Source organism: Microcaecilia unicolor, chromosome 1 (assembly GCF_901765095.1).
Source record: "Microcaecilia unicolor chromosome 1, aMicUni1.1, whole genome shotgun sequence".
Lineage (NCBI taxonomy): Eukaryota > Metazoa > Chordata > Amphibia > Gymnophiona > Siphonopidae > Microcaecilia > Microcaecilia unicolor.
This window is the reverse complement of record NC_044031.1, coordinates 130,804,184-130,830,167: the sequence shown is the minus strand read 5'-3', so window position 1 is coordinate 130,830,167 and position 25,984 is coordinate 130,804,184. Positions and strand designations below refer to the sequence as shown.

At 41.3% G+C, this 25,984-nt stretch overlaps 1 protein-coding gene across 4 annotated transcripts in view; it reads right to left on the bottom strand.

Moving 5' to 3' along the window:
* Positions 1 to 25,984, bottom strand: part of ANKIB1 (ankyrin repeat and IBR domain containing 1) — a 410,970-nt gene that overhangs the window by 125,796 nt on the left and 259,190 nt on the right. For all 4 annotated transcript variants that reach the window (XM_030200246.1, XM_030200271.1, XM_030200262.1 and 1 more), the window contains exons 9-11: positions 19,429 to 19,595; positions 15,793 to 15,881; positions 12,583 to 12,713 (exon numbers count right to left, since the gene is read on the bottom strand). In XM_030200246.1, coding sequence (XP_030056106.1) covers positions 12,583 to 12,713; positions 15,793 to 15,881; positions 19,429 to 19,595 — 387 coding nt within the window. The remainder of the gene's footprint in view (positions 1 to 12,582; positions 12,714 to 15,792; positions 15,882 to 19,428; positions 19,596 to 25,984) is intronic.

The following is a 25,984-nucleotide window of genomic DNA, read 5'->3' as shown; positions in this document are numbered from 1 at the left end:
TGGGTCCCCCCGTACAAGACACCCGAAATCTCCCATTCCAGTCATATTCTCCCCCCTCCTCCACTGGGAGCACCTGTGACTTCCTCATGTTCAATTTAAACCCAGACACCTGCCCGTATACTTGGAGTTCCTTTAATAGAGATTCCAGGGATGACTGTGGTGCTGTCAAAGGTAATAACAAATCATCTACGTAAGCTTACACTTTTAAGTTCGCCCTCCCAACATTCACGCCAGCCACCTCATCTGAGCCACGCAGCAAACATAATAGAGGTTCTAAGGTAACTATAAAGAGAAGCGGGGACAACGGGCACCCCTGCCGAGTCCCCTTTTCTATTGGAAAATGTGCCGAGCCTACCCCATTGACCAGCACCGATGATCTCATGTCTGCATATAGACTCTCCACTGCCTCCATAAACCCCTCTCTATCACAGAGTCAAAATAGACCAATAATGGCCCTATCAGTTGTGTTTGTAGAATCTTATAAAATTCACCTGAGTAGCCATCCGGGCCGGGAGCTGAATACAGTTTAAGTTTGCGCACGGTCCCTTGTAATTCTTTTGCTGTCAATGGCGTATTTAGTCGGGCTATTGCCTCTTCCTGGAGGGTGGGCATACCTGATCTTTACAGGTAATTTTGAATATCTACCGTGAGGGTTGAGGACTGTGGTTATTGCTTATAGAAATCTTCAAAGTGCTTCTGAAATATGTTTGCTATATCTCGGAGATTATTAGTCACCCTCCCATCCTGCTGTCTTATGCACGATATGTATTTAGAGTCACCTTTATTCCTTACAAAATTTGTCAGTAACCTCCGTGACCTGTTCCCGTGCATAAAATAGGTATGTTTCGTGTAAAGGAGCCGCTAAGTTGTCCGCTCATGTATCAAGCTATTTAATGCTGCCCTGGTAGCCAGCATATTCTCGTACAGTTCTGGTAGATGCGTTCTAGCATATTTCTGCCTAATCACTCGCAGCTTCTTTTCTAATTCCACAATTCCCTGAGTGAGTCTCTTGTTCTTCGCACTTATGTATGCGATTATGTCTCCTCTTAGTACCGCCTTCCCTTTTGGCCAAAATAATAAAGGGGTGTCTGCATGTTATTGGTTATTTAACAGGAAAACTTTTCATTTTTGGCACAAAATTTTTTTAAAATCCTCATCATGAAAAAGGTAGGATGGAAACCTCCAGCCCCCCATGCGCATGAAAATACGAGTCAGGATCAATTCCAATCCAGACTGGCGCATGGTCTGAGATCTCTTCAACTCCCTGATGAGCCTGCTGTACATTCGGAAAGAAGTCCTCCTGGACCAGGATGTAATCTATTCTGGACAACATGCGATGTGCCCTCGAGGTGTGCATATAGTCCCTTTCTAGTGGGTGGAGTGCTCTCCAAGCATCAATCAACCATAAGGATTCACAAAAATTTTCCTGGGTGCTGGCTTTGTGACCCCTGCCCCTATCTACAGGAGCAGATCGATCCATAAGGGGATCCAATACCTGATTCATATCTCCTGTTACCATTAAAGCTAGGCTAGGATGAGCCTGACATCTACCGAGCAAAGTGGAGAAGAATTTCCTATCTCGCTCCAATGGGCCATAGACTGTAAGAACTATGAATTCTCTCCCTCTTGCCTGGATATGCACAGCTAAATACCTCCCTTCATTATTGTGGAATAGGAGTTTAGATTTACATTGTAGCGAACGCCTTATGAGAATCGCCACTCCACCCCTACGGTTGGTTGTTGGGGAACAATACACTTCTCCCACCCAACGTACCTTCATCTTCAAATGTTCCTGCTGAGTCTAGTTTCCTGTATACACACTACGTCTGCCTTATGGCGCTGCAGCGCCTGTAATATCTTAGTGTGTTTTATGGGAGACGTGACCCCTCCCCACAGCCCCCACCCCGGGGGCTCTGCACATTCACCAACACCAGTCGATCATCACTTTCATACCGCCACTTCTCTTCGACTCCAGGTCTCCTTACTGCCCTTATGGTACTCTCTGACTCCCCCCCCCCCCAGATCCTGGTTCCCTTGCCTATATCAGCTCCCACCCCCCATTCCTCCACACCCCCCCTCCTCTTACAGTACCCCTAATGCTCCTGCGCCACTACTGTGACGAAGGACCTAAGATCACCTTGTGCAAAGGGGGGCCCGCTCACCCCCCTCAGTGGTCAAGCAATCCCATTCCCATGAGACCTGACCATACCATATTATCTTTGCGGTCTCTGTAATCCACCAACAAAAGCCGGTAAAACATTTTCTCATCTGCTGTCATATTAGTGTGTTCCAGGCATCAGGTTCTTGTTGCTTCCAAATGTTCTTTGCCCGCCAAGGCCGCTTCTGCTTGTTCTGGCGATTCAAAGGAGTGCAATGTTCCTTCCATCGATATTTTCAGAGTTGCCGGGTACTGTAAGGTAAATCGCACTCCCTGTGCCACCAGATTAGAACATAATGGTGAAAACCTCTGCCTCCTTTCCTGGACTGAAGAAGAATAATCTTGAAAAATTTTTATTTGTATTCCATCAAATGTCAAGGAATCTTTTTTCTGCCAATAGCCTCTCAGAATTTCTAACTTGTGAATATAATTGTGAACCTTTATCACCACCATGCGCGGCTTCCGCTTATTTTCTTGGGGCCAACCCACTCTATGTGCTTTTTCTAGGCACAATGGGCCTTTACTGTCCAAAAGTGCCAACTCTGAGGACAGCCATAGCTCCAGTTCTGTTGCCAATAATCCCTCAGCAATTGATTCCGGTAGCCCTATTAAACGAAGGCTACTTCGCCTAGATCTGTTGTCTAGATCTTCCAGCTTCTGAGCTTGGTCCCAAAGTTGCTGAGTGAGTTTCTCTGTGGTTCTTGTCGTTGCTGGGGCTGAGTCCTCCAACGCCGACACTCGGTTTTCAGCTCTTCTACTCTTCTTGTTGTTTCAGCCAACAATGCTTCCAAGCTGGTCATCTGGCCTGAGAGTTGTTGGAATTTAGGTTCGAGTGCTTGTCCTATTGCCTTTGTTATATGCGTTAGCTGCTGCTCTGTGAATTCCACGGGCTCCAGCTGTCCATCTGCCATCTTTGTCTGCGCCACTCGTGCTTTTTCTTTCACCGTTTTCTGGGTTTTGCCTGTCATCTCTCCACTTAAGGTTCAGATATATTTGTCCATGCAGGTTCTTGCAGCCTTGGTGTTCCAAAGGTTACACTTACTGGGTCTCAATCGGCTTAATTTTTTAAAGTAGAGCGAGCAGGGCCCCTGGAGAGGAGAAACACACGTCTTCTGCCCCTCACTGCATCATGTGATTCCCCCGGTGTAAATTTATAAGGCTTTCTTTTACCAGCAGTTTCAGCAGGATTTGTGCTAGAATTTTATAATGTTAGAGATCTTTATAAAATAGGCTGCAAATACATAGTAACATAGTAGATGACGGCAGAAAAAGACCTGCACGGTCCATTCAGTCTGTGTAAATGCTTTTTTTACCAACTCAAACCAGGTAACCAGTTACAAAATCACTCTTATTAGACACAAGAGCATGAGCATTGCCATACAAGGACTGACCGAAGGTCCGTCAAGCCCACTATTTTGTTTCCGACAGTGGCCAATCCAGGTAAGATCCCAAAACAGTAAAACAGATTTTATGCTGTGTATCCCAGGTACAAGTAGTGGATTTTCCCAAGCATCTTAATAATGGCTTATGGACTTTTAAGAACTCATCCAAACCTTTTTTAAACCCTACTATGCCAACTGCTTTTACTACATTCTCTGGCAACAAATTCCAGAGTTTAATTACGTGTGATTGAAGAAATATTTTCTCCAATTTGATTTAATTTTACTACTTTGTAACTTCATTGCATGCCCCCTAGGCATTGTATTTTTGGAAACCTCTATCATATCTCCCCCTTAGTCATCTCTTCTGTAAGTTAAAGAGTCCTCCATAAGTACATAAGTATTGCCATACTGGGAAAGACCAAAGGTCCATCAAGCCCAGTATCCTGTTTCCAACAGTGGCCAATCCAGGTCACAAATACCTGGCAAGATCCCAAAAAAGTACAAAACATTTTATACTGCTTATCCCAGAAATAGTGGATTTTCCCCAAGTCCATAACGGTCTATGGACTTTTCTTTTAGGAAGCCGCCCAAACCTTTTTTAAACTCTGCTAAGCTAACTGCCTTTACCACATTCTCTGGCAACGAATTCCAGAGTTTAATTACACGTTGAGTGAAGAAAGAATTTCTCCGATTAGTTTTAAATTTACTATATTGTAGCTTCATTGCATGCCCCCTAGTCCTAGTATTTTTGGAAAGCATAACAGACGCTTCACATCTACCCATTCAATTCCATTCATTATTTTATAGACCTCTATCATATCTCCCCTCAGCCGCCTTTTCTCCAAGCTGAAGAGCCCTAGCCGCTTCAGCCTTTCCTCATAGGGAAGTCGTCCCATCCCCTTTATCATTTTTGTCGCCCTTCTCTGCACCTTTTCTAATTCCACTATATCTTTTTGAGATGCGGTGACCAGAATTGAACACAATATTCGAGGTGCGGTCGCACCAAGGAGCAATACAAAGGCATTATAACATCCTCATTTTTGTTTTCCATTCCTTTCCTAATAATACCTAACATTCTATTTGCTTTCTTAGCCACAGCAGCACACTGAGCAGAAGGTTTCAACGTATCATCAATGATGACACCTAGATCCCTTTTTTGGTCCATGACTCCTAACGTGGAACCTTGCATGACATAGCTATAATTCGGGTTCCTCTTTTCCACATGCATCATTTTGCACTTGCTCACATTAAATGTCATCTGCCATTTAGACGCTCAGTCTCCCAGTCTCGTTAAGGTCCTCTTGTAATTTTTCACAATCCTCCCGCAATTTAACAACTTTGAATAACTTTGTGCCATCAGCAAATTTAATTACCTCACTAGTTACTCCCATCTCTAGGTCATTTGTATCCCACATTTTCCCACCTATTTGCAGGCTCAATGTGGCTTACATTGTACTGTAGAGGCGTTCGCCAACTCCGGTAGAGAAACAAATACAAAGAGTTGTTGTGGTCGAATAACATTCATGTGTAATAAACATAATGAGGAGTCGTGAAGTGGAAGAGTTATGCAGAGTCTGTTACAAGCTTTGGTTTCATTGTGATGCAAGGTTTAGGCACTTAAGTTGGATCGATAGGGTATGCCATTTTGAACAGGTTGGTTTTTAGTAGTTTCCGGAAGTTTAGGTGGTCGTGCATTGTTTTTATGGCTTATGGTAGTGCGTTCCACAGTTGTGTGCTTATGTAGAAGAAACTGGATGCATATGTTGATTTGTATTTGAGTCCTTTGCAGCTAGGGTAATCAAGATTTAGGTATATTCGGGTTGATCCGAATGTGTGTCTTGTTGGTAGGTCTATGAGGTCTGTCATGTATCCCGGGGTGACGCCGTGGATGATTTTATGGACCAGGGTGCAGATTTTGAAAGCAATGCGTTCTTTGATTGGTAGCCAGTGTAATTTCTCTCGGATGGGTTTGGCGCTTTCGAATTGCGTTTTTCCAAATATAAGCCTAGCTGCTGTGTTTTGAGCGGTCTGAAGTTTCTTTATGAGTTGTTCTTTGCATCCCGCGTAGATTCCATTGCAGTAGTCTGTATGGCTTAATATCATTGATTGTATCAAGCTGCAAAATGTTTCACTCGGGAAGAATGGTTTCACATGTTTGAGTTTCCACATTGAGTGGAACATTTTCTTAGTTGTAGAGTTGACTTGGCTCTCAAGTGTGAGGTTATGGTCGATAGTAACACCGAGGATTTTCAGGCAGTCTGAGATAGCGAGGGTGTAGTCTGGGGTGTTTATACGTGTTGTATTGGGATGAGAGGATGAGACTGTGTTTTTTCTCTGTTGAGTTTTAGATGTAATGCATTTTACTATGTTTTTGCCTCCAACGCAATTTTTCTTTCGAAGTCCCTCTTAGCCTTCCTTATCAGCGCTTTGCATTTGACTTGACATTCCTTATGCTGTTTCTTATTATTTTCAGTCGGTTCCTTCTTCCATTTTCTGAAGCATTTTCTTTTAGCTCTATTAGCTTCCTTCACCTCACTTTTAACTACGCTGGCTGTCATTTGGTCTTCTGTCCTCCTTTTTAATACGTGGAATATATTTGGCCTGGGCTTCCAGGATGGTGTTTTTGAACAGCATCCATGCCTGATGTAAATTTTTCACCCTCGCAGTTGCTCCTCTAATTTTTTTTTTCACCATTCTTCTCATTTTATCATAGCCTCCTTTTTTAAAGTTAAACACTAACGTATTTGATTTCCTATGTATACTTACTTCAAAGCTAATATCAAATCCGATCAGGGTTGTTGGTTGTGATGGTTCCATGAGGGCATGTTTGCAGTCTTTGTATGGTGCTATGCATTTGCAGGGAGGGCGAAAAGGGGGTGTTCCGCCTGGTCGCAGTGCTTCAGGTTTCAGTGTCGGAAGTCTTTTGCGTTTCTTTTGGGACATTCGGAGACAGGGGTGTCTTTGAACCCAGGAATGGCTTGTCCTTGTGTTTGGGAGGCATTTTGGGTGGCCATTACTTGTCCGGAGGGGGGGGGCCACCGTGGCGGTTGGTGTTGCGGCGGTGGCTTCTTCAGTATCTGATGTTACTGTTATTACTGATTGTCCAAACAAATGTTTTACAATAGAAGATCAATCAAATATCTCTTATTTGCTGTTATATAATGAACTTTAGTACATGAATACCTAATCCTCTCTGTCTCCAAACCTTTAACTATGTATTTCTCTTTTCCGGAATTGGTATTCACCATTACGGAACAATGTAAGCCACATTGAGCCTGCAAATAGGTGGGAAAATGTGGGATACAAAAGCTACAAATAAATATGATCACTGTTATCAAGTGGCCCCAGCACCATTACCTCCTGCAGCAGATCATGCGCTCCACTAAGGACTAGGTCTAGAATTCTTTCTTCTCTCGTCGGCTGCTGTACCAGCTGCTCCATAAAGCTGCCCTTGATTTCATCAAGGAATTTTACCTCCCTAGCGTGCCCCGATGTTATTTACCCAGTCAATATCGGGGTAATTGAAATCACCCATTATTTGTTTGCGTCCCTAATTTCCTTTAACAGTTCTGCATCCATCTGTTCATCCTGGCTAGGCGGACAGTAGTACACTCCTATCACTATCCTTTTCCCCTTTACACATGGAATTTCAATCCACAGTGATTCCAAGAAGTGTTTTGTTTCCTGCAGAATTTTCAATCTCATTAATATACAATGCTACCCCTCTACCAATTCGATCCACCCTGTCACTACAATATAATTTGTACCTCGGTATGACAGTGTCTCACTGGTTATCCTCCTTTCACCAGGTCTCAGAGATGCCTATTATATCTAATTTTTCATTTAGTGCAATATATTCTAACTCTCCCATCTTATTTCTTAGGCTCCTGGCATTCGCATATAGACATTTCAAACTATGTTTGTTGTTCCTATTTACATCATGATTAGTACTTGACAGTATTAATTTGCAATCTTTTGCCTGATTTTTATTTATATTTAAGGACACCTGATCTACTATGGTCTTTTTTGCAACCTCACTATCAGGATACCCTATCTTCCCTGTTTTGGTGATATCTTTGAAAGATACCTTATCCCGAACCATGCGCTATTGAGCGACTGTCGGCCTTCCCCCTGTTTCTAGTTTAAAAGCTGCTCTATCTTCTTTTAAATGCCGACGCCAGCAGCCTGGTCCCACCCCTGGTTAAGGTGGAGCCCATCCTTTCGGAATAGGCTCCCCCCTTCCCCAGAATGTTGCCCAGTTCCTAACAAATCTAAAACCCTCCTCCCTGCACCATCGTCTCATCCACGCATTGAGACTCCGGAGCTCTGCCTGTCTCTTGGGCCCTGCATATGGAACAGGTAGCATTTCAGAAAATGCTACCCTAGAGGATCTGGATTTGAGCTTTCTACCTAAGAGCCTAAATTTGGCTTCCAGAACCTCTCTCCCACATTTTCCTATGTCATTGGTACCCACATGTACCAAGACAGCCGGCTCCTCCCCAGCACTATCTAAAATCCTATCCAGGCAGGCAAGTCACCAGGCGATCCTCACATCCACCAGCCACCCAGCTGTCTATATGCCTAATGATTGAATCACCAACTACAACAGCTGTCCTAACCTTTCCCTCCCAGGCAGCACTTGGAGACATATCCTCGGTGCGAGAGGATAGTACATCCCCTGGTGGGCAGGTCCTGACTACAGGAGTACTTCCTACTTCACCAGGGTGATGCTCTCCTTCTAGGAGACCTCCCTCCTCCAAGGTAGCACAGGAGCTACCAAACTGGAGGTGGGACCTCTCTACAACATCCCTGTAGGTCTCCTCTATGTACCTCTCTGTCTCCCTCAGCTCCACCAAGTCTGCTATTCTAGCCTCAAGAGAACGGACACGTTCTCTGAGAGCTAGGAGCTCTTTGCATCGGGAACACACATATGTGTTCTACTCGATGTGGAAACTCAAGAGAATAAACCTTTTTTTCCCAAGAAGCATCTTCCGTACCCTAGTACAATCATTAGTAATAAGCCATCTGGACTACTGTAACATTCTATATGCAGGCTGTAAAGAACGGACCATGAAAAAACTCCAAACAGCCCGAAACACCGCAGCTAGACTCATCTGTGGCAAAACTAAATTCGAAACAGCAAAACCGCTAAGAGAGAAACTACACTGGCTACCACTCAAAGAACGCATTGAGTTCAAGATCTGCACAACCGTCCACAAAATCATCCACGCAGACGCCCCTCTTTATATGCTAAACCTAGTGGACTTACCACCTAGAAACGCTAGAAGATCGGCCCGCAAATACCTCAACCTGAACTTCCCCAGCTGCAAAGGAATCAAATACAAACAGTCATACGCTACCACTTTTGAGTACAAAAGTACACAGATCTGGAACACACTACCAATGGCCCTGAAAAAAATGGACAACCTAACCAGCTTTCGCAAATCTCTGAAGACACACCTCTTCAACAAAGCCTATTAAGGACATCCTCACTAACTAACTATTCCCAAACTACCCAGGTGCATCCAAAATACCTCTCACAATACCTACCTAGCTCTTACTTCTAAATTTACCTACCTTAACTTATTATCGACTTTATCTAAGATCATGTAATGACTGCATCATAACAACACTCTGTAAGCCACATTGAGCCTGCAAAAAGGTGGGATAATGTGGGGTACAAATGCAATAATAATAATAATAATAATATGACATCTCACCAACTGGGAGATAATCATACATGTGACACTTAATGTAAAAGACTGGATAGCACCCCTCTCGCTGCTGGCTCTGTCTTAGTGTTTTTGAGTTTTTCAATAATTTAAAACTTGCTATAGTATTAAGGCTATTAGCCTAATATAAAAGTGTCTTTTAGTTTATATAGTATATTGTATGATTTATTTAGTGTTTCCTTCTCAGATGGTAATGAAATGTATTTAAAACTCTGTAAGAGCACTCCTTGCTTGTTACCCTAATTACAATAACTGACTATAAATGAAGAGTTGTTCTAGGGGTGGGCGGGAAGACTAAACTAGATCCTGCAGCGCCTGCTAGATTCTATCTGTTAATGCTGTGGTACAGAGTTTTTAATACTAAGTGGAAAAGACTATGGAGATTAGTCTTTCCTCATAAGAAAGCCATCCCATCCCTTTTATCATTTTTGTTGCACTTCCCTGTAAAATTTCTAATTCCACTATAACTTTTATGAGATGCGGTGACCAAAACTGCACACAATATTCAAGATTTGGTTGAACCATGAAGTGACTCAAAGGCATTATAATATTCTAAATTTTGTTCTCATTTCTAAATTTTGTTCTCATTTCTTTCTTAACCACCACTGCACACCGTGCAGAGGGTTTCAATGACAACACCTAAATACTTTCCCTTTAAATACTCCTAATACAGAACCTTGCATCACTTAGCTATAGTTTGGGTTCCACTTCCCTAAATGCATCATTTGCATTTGCTCAAATTAAATGTCATCTTCCATTTTGGATGCCGAGTCTTCCTTTGCCTGATTCAGGTGGGAGCTTCCTTATTATGTCATGCCCAGTAACTCTGTTCTTAAGAATTACTTCACCCTTGGATTCGTTTCTAAAAATTTGCATTATATTGCCAACCCTCCAGTCTTTAAGAACAGTGGCCAATTTTAATATAATTACAGTCTACAATTTAACATCTGAGGGGGTCGTTAACTAAAGCTTGGCTCGAGTTATCTGCAGCAGGGCCCATTTTATTCCTATAGGTCCTGATGCAGATAACTTGAGCTAAGCTTTAGTAAGACCCCCTGAGTTTTTTAAAATCCTGGAATACCATCTGGTTCTAATGATTTGTATCTATGTTATTTGAATGTTCTAATGTGTGCTTATTAAAGTAGCACATATGAGTTTATCTTGTTGGGCAGACTGGATGGACCGTGCAGGTCTTTTTCTGCTGTCATCTACTATGTTACTATGTATCATTAGTATTATGCTAACATTCTATCTCTGGTATTTGAATTCTAGTATTGTTAAATATGTATATTTTGATACTGTTTAACAGTAGTTCTATTATTAGGTTTCAAGTTTACCTCACCTATTGTATTTATGTTTATACTTGGTTATTTTACTACGGTTATGCTGTTAACAAAATTGTAAGTTTTATGTTAAACTGTACCTGCTGTACACAGTCTTGGGTGAATTTCTTCATAAAGCTGGTTAATCCAATAAATATTTAGTTTGTTTTTATTATATCTTCTAGTTTAACAGTTATTTGCTTCAGTTTCTCTGATCACATTTTCAAAGAACATTTCTTGGTGTTCTCATCTTCCCAATATTTTTCTGAGGAGTAGCCTAGTGGTGCAGGTCCTTGTGACTGTGGGCAAGTCACTTAACCCTCCATTGCTCCAGGTACTAAATAAGTACCTGTATATATGTAAACCGCTTTGAATGTAGTTGCAAAATACCACAGAAAGGCGGTATATCAAGTCCCATTTCCCCTTTCCCTCAATGAAGCCTGAAGCAAAAAGTTCTTCTATGGCCTTATTCACCCTGAGCAACTCTTTTAGCCCCGGTCAACTGATTCCCTCACATTCTCCTTCCTTCCAATGCACTTCAAAAAGATTTTATAACTAGCATTATAAAAGCTTCTTAAATTCTTTCTTGTTCTGTCTTATTATTGTTTTACATCTACCTTACAAGCAGGGCTAGCCCTACCACAAGGCATACTTGGCATCCGCCTGGGTTGGTAAAAATAAGAGATAGGGGTGGGGGTGGGGAAGGTGCTAGAGTAGTAGAAGTTACAGTGGCAATAAATCAATAAGTAGCAAGCATGTCATGGGGTCTTTCAAAACATGTGCATGTTCAAGGTCTAATATCAGAACAAAATAGGGAGATTCTTGTATCTGGCATCAAAGGATAATACTATACATAGATATTTCCTTTTATAAAAAATAGTGTGTTTAGATAGAGGAAAGGCCTCTAGAAAACTCCAGTAAATATATATATATTTTTTTTTATATAATTTACTTTGGAGGACTGGGCTTCTTCATCACTGGCCTGAAAACCTCTTTAAGTCTTCACTTCTATCTCTAAGTAACTGTTATCTCTTTTAGTTACAAAAAACCAGCACCAATAATGTTTTACTTAGCTTTAAGCGATGTTATTTCATTCTCTCTCTTTATACGGATACTGTCAAACCCCGACCTACGATGGCCGTCGTTTCGAAGACCTGCCTCAGGGTACAGTGGTTTGTTCTACCTTCACATTAATACGTGCTAGAATATGTTCAAGGTCTGCCATTTCAAACTCTCTCCAAAACAGAAAGTGGATGCACCTTCCTAGCTATGTTTGGAAGCACAGACAGATGAAAACAAACTATTATAATTTCAGATGATAACTTATTTCAAAGAAACCATGAAAGCCTGCCAAGAAACCTGGGCAGCATATACATTTTTGAAACTTAATCCACCAATTGATGGCTGGTTGCCAAAAATATATAAATCTGAATCCACATAAATAAATGATTCTACATAAAAAGCACACGCGGCATGTATCAAACAGCCTGCATAGTTGCAAAGTCTGCGAGTACTTTTGTACCTATTGACCTTGTAGCTAATTCTCAAAGGGAATCTATATAGAGTTTCCCTTTGAAAACTGCATAAGTACAACTTATCCATAGACTTTGCTTTGATCTTTCTGTGGGGAAAATCTTGCATGAAAACAACCATACCTATTCATGTTTTCTCTATCCCACCTGTCCTTTAATCCAGTTGAAGGAAGTGTGCTGTAGATGTCAGCGTGTTTTAAGCTGAACAGAAAAAGGCAAGTTTCAGCCAAGTCAATTTACCCAGGTAAATAGCTTTGAAAATGGTGCTCTCCATGACTACACACTTCTACAGCACTTTTAGAACCATCAACACATATACCATATTACCAGCAAAATTAGTCAGTGGCTCAATCTATTCTTACAGATTTAAATCTGGATATAGTAAAACCTTAAATGCAAAGCCATCACATTTGCTGTGGATGCACCAAACCTGAAAAAGGCAACTAGATGTTCTACCTTGGCACACTGCATGTGGTTGCAGCCCTCATTCTTCTGAATTGGAGATTTGCAATTGGCGCAAGGTTTGGAGTTTGTTAATAACCACAGACAGTTGGCAGCATCTTCGTAAGCCTCATTCACTCCCACAACTTTAAGCAGTTAAAGACAAATGAAAAGTTAAAATACTGTATAAGCAGAGAAGCACGTATAATTGGCATAAAAAAACCAAAACTCATCTCTTCATAAGCTCAGAGTAAATACACTAAGGGCTAAATTCTATATATGGCACCTTAAAAAATAATGGTCAGCACTATTCTGTATAGTGCGATTAAAGTTAGGTGAAGTTTATAAAATAGTGCTTACGACTGGGAATTGTGCCTAACTTTAGATGCAGCTATTTGCACCAACTGAGACGTGGTGCAAATCCTTGAGCCTAAATTTGGCACGTATCCTCCTTGTTCTATAACAACGCACGTAAATTCTAGAAATGCCCCTGAGCCACCCATGACCCTCCCATTTCCACACCACCTTTTCAAACTCACACGTAAAATCTAGGCACAGATCCATTGCATAAATTTACACATGTAACTGCTAATTATATCCATTTTGTGCTAATTGCTTAAGATCCCAATCAGCGCTAATTAGCTCGTTACACAATTAAGTTGCACAAGAAAATTGGGTGTGCACCCAAATTTGTGCACAGAACTCGAAGTGCCATATATAGAATCTGGGGGAGAATGACTCTGCAACACTATAAATGAAAACCATAGTAAAATTGATTGTCATGGTACAGGGTAAACTGCAAATCTGTTTACTTCGACATTTTTAAATGAAGCAATTACTTTAAAACTTTCAATAATCTAACTCAAGTACTATGTAAATTAACCTGTACCTCAACTGGTTTCAACAGCATATTATGCAGCTATTGGCTTATTTTAATTGACTTAACTGCTACTAGAAAAGCAATTTTGCAACACTGGAGGCAACCTGGCCTGGCCCTAGGGACACAAGAGAGTTAAAATATAAAGAAGAACTAAAGTAACCCAGAGTATGGAATATTTATTATATCACTGAAGACCTGTTCAACCAGGAATGTTTACCTCAGATACTGAGAGAAACTGGAAGGAGAGAGAAATGTAACAGGACCAAAGTATGATTATATGAGGTCTTGTGGAAAATACAAATATCTAAGTTATGTTAAAAAGAAGATTTTTTAAGTTATGGTGGGCAGCTTATGAAAATCATTATCAAACAAAATTGTGTAGTAAATATATTTCATTGCCTCAGGTACACACAGAGTGCAAACTCTTTGGCCACAGATTTGTTGTATCAGTTAAATTTGCAGCACTGGCTAATGGCATATATTATAAATATGCATATAAACAACAATGAAAGCAGGTGGCACCTTACAGGCTAACCAATTTATTAGGGCATTAGCTTTTGAGGGCCAGAGTCTTCTTCGTCAGATGCTCATGTACTAATAAACTGCTTAGTCTATAAAGTGCCACCTGCCTCTGTTAATTTTGTTACACCAAACAAACATGATTACCCTTTTTAAGGGTTTTAAACAAAAATGAAGGATAACAACATTAAAACATAAGAAAAGTCATGCTGAGGCTAGTATCCCATCTCCAACAGTGGCCAGTCCAAACCACAAGTACCCGACAGATCCCAAATGTAGATCTATTTAAACAGTTATTTTACAGGGATGAACAATGGCTCTACCAAGCCTACCTCGCTGATCCTTTTTTTTATAGACTTTTCCTCCAATCCTGCAATATTTGTTGCCTTGACCATATCTTTCAGCAACAGATTCCACAGCTTAATTATGTGCTGCATAAAAAAATATTTTCTACAATTTGTTTTAAGTTTCATGGCATGTGCTCTTGTTTTTGAGTTGTTTGACAGGTTAAACAACTGTTCCTTATTTAACTGTTCCACTCTATTTAATTTCATAAGCCTCCATCATATCCCCTCTTAGTCCTCTTTTCTTGAAGCTGGGAATCCCTAACCTGTTTAGCCTCTCTCAGCACGGTCGTGGCATCGTACGTGATCCGCAAATAGTATTCAGTTGATTGTACCAATTTTTTCTTTTTGTTATTCTATAAAGAAAGCAGAGAACCATAGCTCACAAAGAGGCTGAGCTTAAAATTATGTTCTAATCCCATAACTTCATGAGAAGTTACAAAAACATTCTTCCTACCATGATGACATTTTACATGATGACAATCTTTGCATTAGAAAACCTGTACTCTCCATTCTCTCCCTCCTATCTAGACGGAAAGAATTATGTATGGTTATGCACACATTGTGAAAACCAACATGGAATATTATGACAAATGCTATTTAACAAATGTGGCTTTAATCGAGACAAATTTTACATTTTTTTAAATTAGGTCTTCCGCGATTAAAGTCACTATGTAAAATTAAGGTCTTCAGGCTCACTACTTGATGCTTGCTGCATTTATATTTGTTCAATTTTCAAGTCAAAATTATATTGTTTAATCTCTATTATATCATCCATGTTCTCTATGCAATACTAATTGTCATCTTCTAATCTAGTATCTACCAATAACGAATATTGTAAGCCACACTGAGCCTGCAAATAGGTGGGAGAACGTGGGATACAAATGCAACAAACAAACAAATAAATAAATAGATAAATATACAGTATATACAGCACTCCAGCTAAGTCCCTCTGAAATGGGCAGCTTCATAATGAGAAGACACTGGTGTGCCCTACAGATTGCAGCAGTGGACCGAGAACTAGGGAAGGCAGGATTCAAAACAATCTTCTCCCAATGACACTTCTTATTAACTCAAGCAAGTAATTTAGTCTTCTACTGCATCAGGTACAAAGACTGCAGGTCCTCGGAAACTGCATAGCTATTATATCTGAGTTTATGTTTGGAAAGGCAACTAAATCTATAATCAACATCGATGACCATCCTAGTTCTGCATTATACTGATATCACTTCTTCACTGATGGTCATTTTCAAAATATGCACTTTGATGAAGTCAGGAAACATATCAACTGAGTTCAATGAAAAGGCATCGTCATATACATTTTTTTGTTGTTGTTAACTTTTAATTCCACTGTAATAAAGGAAATTATTTTCTAAACATACAATCTCATGTGTTATTTACTCCTAATTTAACGACAGCACTGCTAAGTATAAAAAGCAGCAGGTTGGACAGCTAATACAAACATTAAAAGCTCTCTCTTACGTTCTTCTGGTTTCATTTCCGATACCTTCTGCAGCCAGTTCTTCCATGTTTGGCAATCACATGGTTCATGTGCCTCACCAAGACACTCCCTAAAATATACATAGATATGTAGATAAATACATATAAAGGGAATTATACCAACTACTTGATGATTTACAATTAGGTATGTCAAGATTTATCATTAATTTAAACATCTATTGGCAACCCAAAAAAGTATCATGTTACTCACATGAAACAAATTCAAACATTCAAATACAAACCTTTTTCCCTTTCAGGACATCAGGTACAAACAACACAGTGTAGGATGTGCAAGTAACCACATCATAAGAGATAACAGAGGGTGACAGGACATCCAAATGCACTCAAGTTTAATCAGTTTTAATATGCTTCTACTCCTTTTCTTAATCAATCTAGCTACCGCTTTTGCTCAGATGTTTCTTAAAATCAATGGAAGAGTTTATGTAATCTTCACATACTGTTGCACTTCTCTATTTTATACTGTTTTTTTTAGTTTTAGCTTGCCGTGTCTTGTGAATATTATTTTTATCACATTGCGTGGGGAGTATTGAGGCTCACAAAGGGGACTCCAAGTTCCGCATGAGAACATCTTGCAAGATCTCATGAAGCGGGACTATCACAGCTTCTCTAGGAGGGGATTCGTAGTCCAGGATCTTGAGCATCTTAGCCCTGAGCTCATCCTCCACTTCTAAAGGAAATGGAATGGCTGCCACCATTTCCTTGACAAAAGAGGGGAAGGAAAGGCTCTCTGGGGAGACTTTCTCATTTCCTTTGGAGGGGAGGGGGTCAGATGGTATCCCATAAGACTCCTCCTCCTCATTGGTGTAAGCCAAAGCCTCCTGTGGAGAAGGCTGAGACCAGTCTGCCTCGACCTAGAGAAGTCATGTCCTCAAGAGGGGCGTCGAGGAGTCGGCTCCCGTATTGACTCCGGAGAAGCTTCCTCCACCGATGCCAATGCACTCTGTTGTATAAAGCCAGCCAGCCAGCAGCTCAGGGAGCACGGCCCGAATGCACTCATCGAGGGCTGACACCGGGAAAAGCTAGGATTTTGGCTCAAAGACAGTCTGCAGAACTGCTGGGGTTGAGACAGGAGGCTGGTCCTGGTTGCACGGAGACCTCCGAACCAATCCAGGTCACAAGTACCTGGCAGAAACCCAAACAATAGCACCATTCCATGCTATCAATCCCGGAGCAAGAAGAGGCTTCCCCCATGTCCATTTATTTATTTATTTTATTTTATTTATTTGTTGCTTATATCCCACATTTTCCCACTCGTGCAGGCTCAATGTGGCTTACAGTAAATTAAATAAAAGTACAAACTTAAAGGTAATACAAGCATCTAACAGAGTGAACTAGATAGGGAAGGGGACAAGGATACATTAATCAACATTGCAAGTTGAGGGGTAAGTCTTAGCAAAGAGGAATGTCTTTAACAACTTCTTAAAAAGGCCGTGGTCTTCTTGAGTTTTGAGGTGATGAGGTAACATATTCCAGTGTTTGGGACTCCAGTAACGGAAGGACGAGGCAAAGAGTTTCTTGTACTTTACTCCCTTACAGTTCGGAAAGTGAAGATGGAGATAGGACCGAGCGGCAGGGTTGGCATTTCAATAACAGACTATGGACTTTTCCTCCAGGAACTTATCCAAAGCTTTTTTAAACCCAGATACACTAACTGCTGTTACCACATCCACCAGCAGTAAGTTCCAGAGCTTAACTATTCTTTGAGTGAAAAAATATGTCTTCCTATTTGATTTAAAAGTATTTCTATGTAATTTCACTGAGTGCCCCTGCTCTTTGCGCTTTTTGAAAGAGTGAAAAATCGATTCATTTCTACCCGTTTTACACCACTCAGGATTTTATAGGCCTCAATCATATCCCCACTCAGCCCTCTTTTCCAAGCTGAAGAGCCCTAACTTCTTTAGCATTTCCTCATATGGGAGGAGTTCCATCCCCTTCATCATTTTGATCGTACTTTTTTGAACTTTTCTAAATCCGCGATATTTTTTTTGAGAGACAGTGACCAGAATTGAACGCAATACTCAAGGTGAGGTTGCACCATGGAGCGATACAGAGGCATTATAATATTCTTGGTCTTATTTTGCATCCCTTTCCTAAAAATTCCTAGCATCATGTTTGCTTTTTTGGCCACCGTCGCACACTGGGCAGAAGATTTCAGAGTGTTGTCTACAATGACACCTAGATCTTTTCTTGAGTGCTGACTCCTAAGGTGAACTCTAACATCAGGTAACTATGATTCAGATTATTCTTTCCAATGTGCATCACTTTGCATTTGTCAAGCCTCATCTTGAAGGATTCCTACTTGAGAAATATCATATATTTTGCTTCATAGTCCAGAGATCATTCATGAAGGTTTCTGATTGTCTGAATGTTCTCTTTTCCTGCAAGATATGTCCTGTGAGAGGTGGCCCAGTTTCACACTCACCAGATAGAGAAGAAATGACTCTATTCCTCCTTACAAGATTATCTAATTGATTGTCCCTGAATAATTCTGTTGGACACCAAATTTTTGAAAGTCCATATTTTCAGAAAATGTCTGCTTTTGTAACTACATTACCAAGAACTTCGGGGTACTGTTTGAATGGTACTCTAAAAATCAATGCGTAGACACAGTAATTTGCCATGGATTAAGAAACCTGCATTTCAAAAATATACGTGAGAATGCACATGCAGATATGACAAATTTATCTGGACTTCTAAACCAGTTAAGCAATGCACTGCTACCTCGTTTGCTTTATATGCCTGATAATAAAGATAACAAATCAATTCAACTGACTGGTTCGAGTTTTCTCTATGTACACATAAATACTCAAGTGGAGTGCTGGTTGCCATTTTAGTCCACTTTTAAAGGTAATAAACAGAAATAAAACAAAGTATAGGAAATAAGATACCACCTTTTTATTGGACTAAAAACATTTTTTGATTAGCTTTCAACGGTAATACCACCTTCTTCAGATCAGAAATAAGCAAATAATGATAGCATATACATGTGAAACATATAAGCACTCCAATGACAGTCTCATGGGGAAAGCTAATCTAAAAGGACTAGATTCAATAAATTGTGCCAAAACATTATGCGTTAAGCAGTATTCTATAAAGGGCATCCACACTTTATAGAATAGCACCTAACTTAAGTTGCCTGCTGAAAGCATGTGTAAACGTCAGTGCCTAAATTAGGTGTGGATTAGACATATTCTATAAGAATTTGTGTAATTTATAGCAATGCCCCCCCTCCAAATATGCATCGTAGGATTTACACGTGGATCATTATAGAATACAATCTGTGCATAAATCCAAATTAAGGCCAATTAATGCCAATAACTGGTTAGTGGGCAATTATTGGTGCTGATTGGCTCATTAAGCAATTAAGTTATGTGCACAAATTGGCAATGCAACTTTAGTTGCCTTATATAGAATCTGGAGCAAAATGTATTTAGTCAGTCCAATAAAAAAAGGTATCATCTTATTTTCTTTTCTTTGTTTTGTTTTATTTCTATTTACTACCTGTAAAATACTCTGAAAATTGAAAATATCTGTTAGCCCAGACCAATGTTCACAAAGTTATAATTTACAATACATGGTCAAAATTTAAGTACTAACCAGCAAAAGAGATGCCCTTTTCCACAATCCACTGCAGGGGCCCTCAGCAAGGGGAAGCGGAGTGTATCTGATCCTGATGTATTTGATCCTTGCTTCGTCAACTTGACTGCTCTATCACAGCCTGGTGTAGGGCACCACTTAATGGCAGTATTGTTTTCAACAAATGCCTAAAATAAAAAAGAAATAAGATAACAACTAACTACATTTTTGAAAAGGCATAGCAAAAATGGAAAACAGCTGAAAACATTTATAACATTTAGGCTCTCATTTGATCAGTATTACTTTAAGTTCAATGTGGTAATAATTATCACTCTGTGATGGAGGAAAAACCTCCATATCCCCGGTTCAGAGTTTATTGTATTCTGGTCTATGGGATAAGATGTTCATAGGCCTATGAAGATCTTACCCCGTAGACCAGAATTATTACCACACTAGTAAAACATGCCTGTTTCTGACACAAATGAAACGGGCGCTAGCAAGGTTATCCTCTGAGTTCCAGCTTGGCCCCCTCCCTCTGCCCCTCTAATCCGAGTTCCAGGCTCCCCTCTCCTCCGAGTTCCAGGCCCCCCTCTCTTCCGAGTTCCATGCCCCCGCCCTCCCTTCCGAGTTCCCTCCCTCTCCTCCCCTCCGAGTTCCAGACCCCCGCGCCTCCCTCCCTCTCCCCTGCGAGTGGCAGCCCAACCTGCGTTGCCCGCCCTCTTCTCCCAGTCCTCTGCCTGCCCCTTGCCTTCCTGCGTGCCGCCCAGAATTTAAAAGTTCTTACCTCGGGGTCCGGCGGTAGCAGTGAAAGGCGAGCAGGCACGGCGCTTCAGCCTGCCTTCCCTTCTGTCTCAGCTCAGGCTCTGGTCCCGCCCTCATTTCCTGTTTCTGGAAGGGCAGGACCAGAGGCAGAGCTGAGACAGAAGGGAAGGGCTCTGAAGGGCTGCAGCAGGTAAAAACTCTCCTAGCAGTCTATCAAGAGCAAGAAATGTAAAGGCAATGCCTGTCCTCCCAAGACGTCTGGGTTGCCATGCTGAATGCTACCAGAGTGACAGAATTTCCCAATTTCTTTTGGTAGAACTGTAAGTAGGGGGTGGGCGAGGGGGTGGAAGAGATCACTTTCTACAATATGTGGACAACCTAAAGAACAGGCTTTGTGATGGCAGAAGCCAACTGAAGTCCACTGGACAAATCCACAGACGACAAGAGGACAAAATCCTAGACAGAAGTGCTCTTACACTGTATTCTTCTAGTACATTAGAAGTCTGATTCAAAGTTGCTGACTCCCTGAGGGACAAGCTAGCTACAGTTTGATGAATGAGTTTTGAGACGCAGACAACACTTAAAAGGAAAGATGACATTTTCTAAACAGTAAAATATTTTCTCCTGAAGGAAAATAGAACAAATGTTAGGAGGGATATTAATAAAAGGAGATTTAAAGCAGCAAACTATAATGTGCGTCATATTGGTATAAACTGTTGGAAAATTGTGGTTGCTTGGCAACTTAAATTCTAGCTTTACAAACAAGCAAGCTTAGGAGGCTCCTTCAAGGCAGCATGTGAGATCATATACCAAAGTATAAATCAATCCAAATTATTTATCTTTGGAGCTAAATTACAAACTACATTTATAAAACATGCACATATACACACACTACTTCTAGAGGAATTTTACACAATTACTCAATGCAGAATTTGTGCAGAATTCCACTTCCACAAAAAATTCTGCATTTGCTCTGCAGAATTTGTACTGAGACCAGGAGCAGGCAGCATCAATGCTACTGTAGCCTCTTTGTTTTTCTACCCACGGATGCTGTCTCATTTAGTTACTTCCTCTTTGTAGCCATGCATGGCCAGTCATCAGCTCTAGGCAGTATCCCAAGTCCGTCCTGGACTACCCCCCTTGCCAGTCAAGTTTTCAGGATATCCACAATGAATGTGCATGAAAGAGATTTGCATATAATACAGGCAGTGCATGCAAATCAAGTTCATCATTGTGGATATCCTGAAAACCTGGCTGGCAAGGGGTACTACAGGATTGGACCTGGGAAACACTGTTTTAGGGCAAGGAGGAAGCAATAGAGTTGACATCAGGTGTCATGTGGCCAAGAGAACGCAACAGAGGCAGAATGAGCTGAGCAGGTGGAAAATCAAGACGGGCTGCATCAGCTCACATGGGAGGAGAAAGGAAGAGAGGCAGTTTTAGGACAAAGTCTGAAAGTATGAAATGAGCTAGAGGACTTGCTTGGTAAATGGAGGACAAAGAACTAGCTGTGGAGAGTGCAAGACTGGGGTAAGGCATAGAAAACCAGAGAAATGTGGGTAGAGAGACAGAATAAGATATAGAGGGGTCCAGCCTTGGGGTGCTGAGGGGGAGGAGCAGAGAACAAAACTGGGATGAGACAGTTAATCTGCAGGGGACAATGAGAGAAATTTTGGGGGTGTTCAGTTTGAGGAGAGAGATAGAGCTTAAAGGTAGGGTGAGAGAGAATACTGATTGCTCAGGAGTGATGAACCTGGAAAGCAAGAAAGTGATGGAATGGTCAAACTTGGGGAAGCCTTGAAAATGGGTTGAGACCTATGATAGGGGCAATTCGCACAAACATTTTAAAAAATGTTGCTTCTGCAAGAAAATATTTTTTCTGTACTGCATCTTTATTACTCAAAAAAGTGATTACAGGGGAAGTGACGTCACCACATGAAATAGCTGCCTAATCTCCCAGCTCCTCTCCCTGCAACCTTAACGCCATAGAAAATCAGTGGTATTGGCCCTTTGTGGATCTGTTGGAGTTCTCTTAGTCCAACGCTGCTCAACTAAAAACAGGACAGGCTTTAAAGATGGCATATATGCAGCTCCAGTGGGCTGCTCCCTTTGAGCACGCCGTGACACTGGAGATGGATGGTAACATGAAGTCAGGGACCGGCTAAAGAATATTTGATCGGACCTTAAAGTTGTTCATCTTTGATAATGAATTTAAGAGGAGAAATCCTTGAGTTGGGTCACTGCATCTAGGAGGCTGAGTTTAGAATTGAGCAACAGGCTGATGTGGTTGTAAATCTGGATAAAGAGGTGGGAGAGATGTGCAATGTCACTAGAGACATGACGGACAAAATTGAAGACCTTGAGAACTGCAGGCGCTGCTGCAATCTGTGGTTTTGAGGACTGCCGAAAGGGCCTGAGTACGGTGATTGTGAGTCGGTACACGTGAATGGTGCTATAGTATGGGATATTTATGAGATTTCCATCTATCAGGCTATAGCAGCAATGACTTTAAAACAGAGAGGAGACTTATGCCTGCTCACAGCCTAACTAAGGGAACAGGGCATATGATACACATGGCAATTTCACTTTGCCCTTCAATTCAGTAAAGATGGACAATTACACCAGATACATAGCAAAGAGGAGGCCATGGATTTCCTTCCAGCAGGAGCAGGCCCTGAGCAGCCTCAAGAGAGGCCTAGCAGACAATCCGTTTTGGCCCTGAGTACTCAACTCCAATGGCAGAGGTCACTAATGATAGAGGACGCCTACATTGACAAGCTTTATATGGTGACGTAAGACACAGGAAAACTTGTTGACACTGTTCAATAATGCAGTACAGACTCTCAATTCACTGTTGTGGTGAGCCTCAGCGGAGGCAACAAGTCTGGGAGCAATGTCTCTTGCAGTATTAATGGCTGCGTTAGTTTGGTGTATAACCTGAGCAGCAATTACTTTCAACTCATTCACTGTATTTTGAGCTATTGATGTAATAACCTGTTTTTGTAGGGTTGCTTCTTTTTTTTTTTTTTTTTAACTCTGAAAATTTTTATTCATTTTTATAGTGACAAACAGAATATTTATCAATCATGCACTTACAAAGTCAAAAATCCCTTCCCCCCTCCCCCTCCCTCCCTTCTAGCAATGTCAACGTTTGCTTTATGTCATTTGGGTTAAGTCTCGATATTGAGTCCATAACTCTGAAGTTTCACTGTAACGTCCCAATCTTTTGTCCGTGAGTTTCTCCATTTCACCAATCAAAGATAACTTTATAATCCAGTCCCCCTCCGCGGAGGCAACAAGTCTGGGAGCAATGTCTCTTGCAGTATTAATGGCTGCGTTAGTTTGGTGTATAACCTGAGCAGCAATTACTTTCAACTCATTCACTGTATTTTGAGCTATTGATGTAATAACCTGTTTTTGTAGGGTTGCTTCTTTTTTTTTTTTTTTTAACTATGAAAATTTTTATTCATTTTTATAGTGACAAACAGAATATTTATCAATCAAGCACTTACAAAGTCAAAAATCCCTTCCCCCCTCCCCCTCCCTCCCTTCTAGCAATGTCAACGTTTGCTTTATGTCATTTGGGTTAAGTCTCGATATTGAGTCCATAACTCTGAAGTTTCACTGTAACGTCCCAATCTTTTGTCCGTGAGTTTCTCCATTTCACCAATCAAAGATAACTTTATAATCCAGTCCCCCTCCGAGGGTGCCTCCAGCTGCTTCCATTGCTTTGCTATTACGCACTTTGCCGCTGCTAGGCACATTCTTTTAAACCGGCTCTGCCACTTAGCTCCCCGTCTATTACCCACTCCAAGTAGGCACCACTGAGGTTCGCACGGGAATGGCTTCCCCGTATGGACTGCTATCTTTGCTGCAACATTTTCCCCAGAAGACCTGTATTTTTGCACAAGACCACCAGATATGTAGGAAGGTGCCCTCCTCATCTCCACATCTCCAACACCATTGTGAAGACCCCGGAAACATAGCATGCAATCTGTGTGGGGTATAATACCATCTAGACAGGATTTTAAATGCATTTTCCTTTATCAACACACAGGTTGAAGCTTTGTTGACTTCAACTATGATCGCCTTCCATTCGTGTGCTGTAGGGTTGCGTCTTTTGATTAAGCTATGTTGGATTGGAGGTGGGGTGCGGGGTGAGGACGTCATTTCCACATGGAGTTACATTTCTGCTGGGTTGGGTTAGAAGGTAAGGAGAGAGTAGTAATGTGGGGAGGGGGAGATGGGGAGGATGGGAGGGCATTGGGGGACAAAAGAGTGAGGGACAGGGAGGATGGGTTAGGCTGTACAAATGGAATACAGAAGGGGGAAGACTGGAAGCTGAGGAACTATTTTTTTTCCAACAGGTTGGACTATTATTAGCAGATAAATATGAGATTTTTTTTCTAGTATGTATTTTGGTCTTCTAGATGGGAGATCTTAAAATAATATCTTTGAATGTTAAGGGTCTCAACACACCCTTTAACAGGCAACGTCTTTACAAGGAACTTGTGCAGTTTCCTGCCTCTATTTGTTGTGTCCAGGAAATGCATTTCTCACACAAGGCGGAAACTGTGTGTAAGTGGTTCCCACATGCTTATTTTGCTTCGCATCCAACAAACAAGGTACAAGGGTTGGGGATGTTATTTGCACAGCATCTACAATCTATTATCCACATTCTCTGGAAACAAATTCCAGAGTTTAAACACACGTTGAGTGAAGAAATATTTTCTCTAATTTGTTTTGAACTTACTACTAAATAGCTTCATTGTGTGCCCCCTAGTCCTCACATTTTTGGAAACAGTAAACAAGGGATTCACATCCACCAATTCCATTTCACTCATTATTTTATAGACCTTGCTTTCCATTCTTTTCCTAATACCTCACATTCTATTTGGTTTCTTAGCCGCCGCCACGCACTGAGCAGAGGGTTTGAATGTACCAACAACGATGATGCCTAGATCCCTTTCCTGGTCGATGACACCTAATATGGAACCTTGCATTACATAGCTATAATCCAGGTTCCTCTTTCCCACATGCATCACTTTGCACTTGCACACATTAAACATTATCTGCCATTTAGATGCCCAGTCTCCCAGTCTCGTAACGTCCTCTTGTAATTTTTCACAATCCTCTTGCGATTTAACAACTTTGAATAACTTTGTGTCATCAGCAAATTTAATTACCTCACTAGTTACTCCCATCTCTAGACCATTTATAAGTATGTTAAAAAGCAGCGGTCCCAGCACAAACCTCTGGAAAACCCCACTATCTACCCTTCTCCATTGAAAATACTGACCATTTAACCCCAATCTCTGTTTTCTATCTTTTAACCAGTTTTTAATCCACAATAGGAAATTAACTCATCCCATTACTCTCCAATTTCCTCTGGAGTCTTTCATGAGGTACTTTGTCAAGGTAAAATTATGTATCATACCTGATAATTTTCCTTCCATTAATCATAGCTGATCAATCCATAGACTGGTGGGTTGTGTCCATCTACCAGCAGGTGGAGATAGAGAGCAAAGCTTTTGCCTCCCTATATGTGGTCATGTGTTGCCGGAAACTCCTCAGTTTGTCAATATCAAAGCTCCATCCGCAGGACTCAGCACTTAGAGAATTACACCCACAAAGGGACACTCTGCCCAGCTCACCACCGCCGAAACGGGGGAGGGGAATTAACCCAGCTCATCCCCACACAAGTGGGGGAGGGGAATCCGTCCAGCTCATCCCCGCGGAGCGGGGGAGGGACACCACCCCGCTGATGCGGGGGGATCTGGCTTAACCTGCCGCAACCGCGGGAGGAGCTGACTGA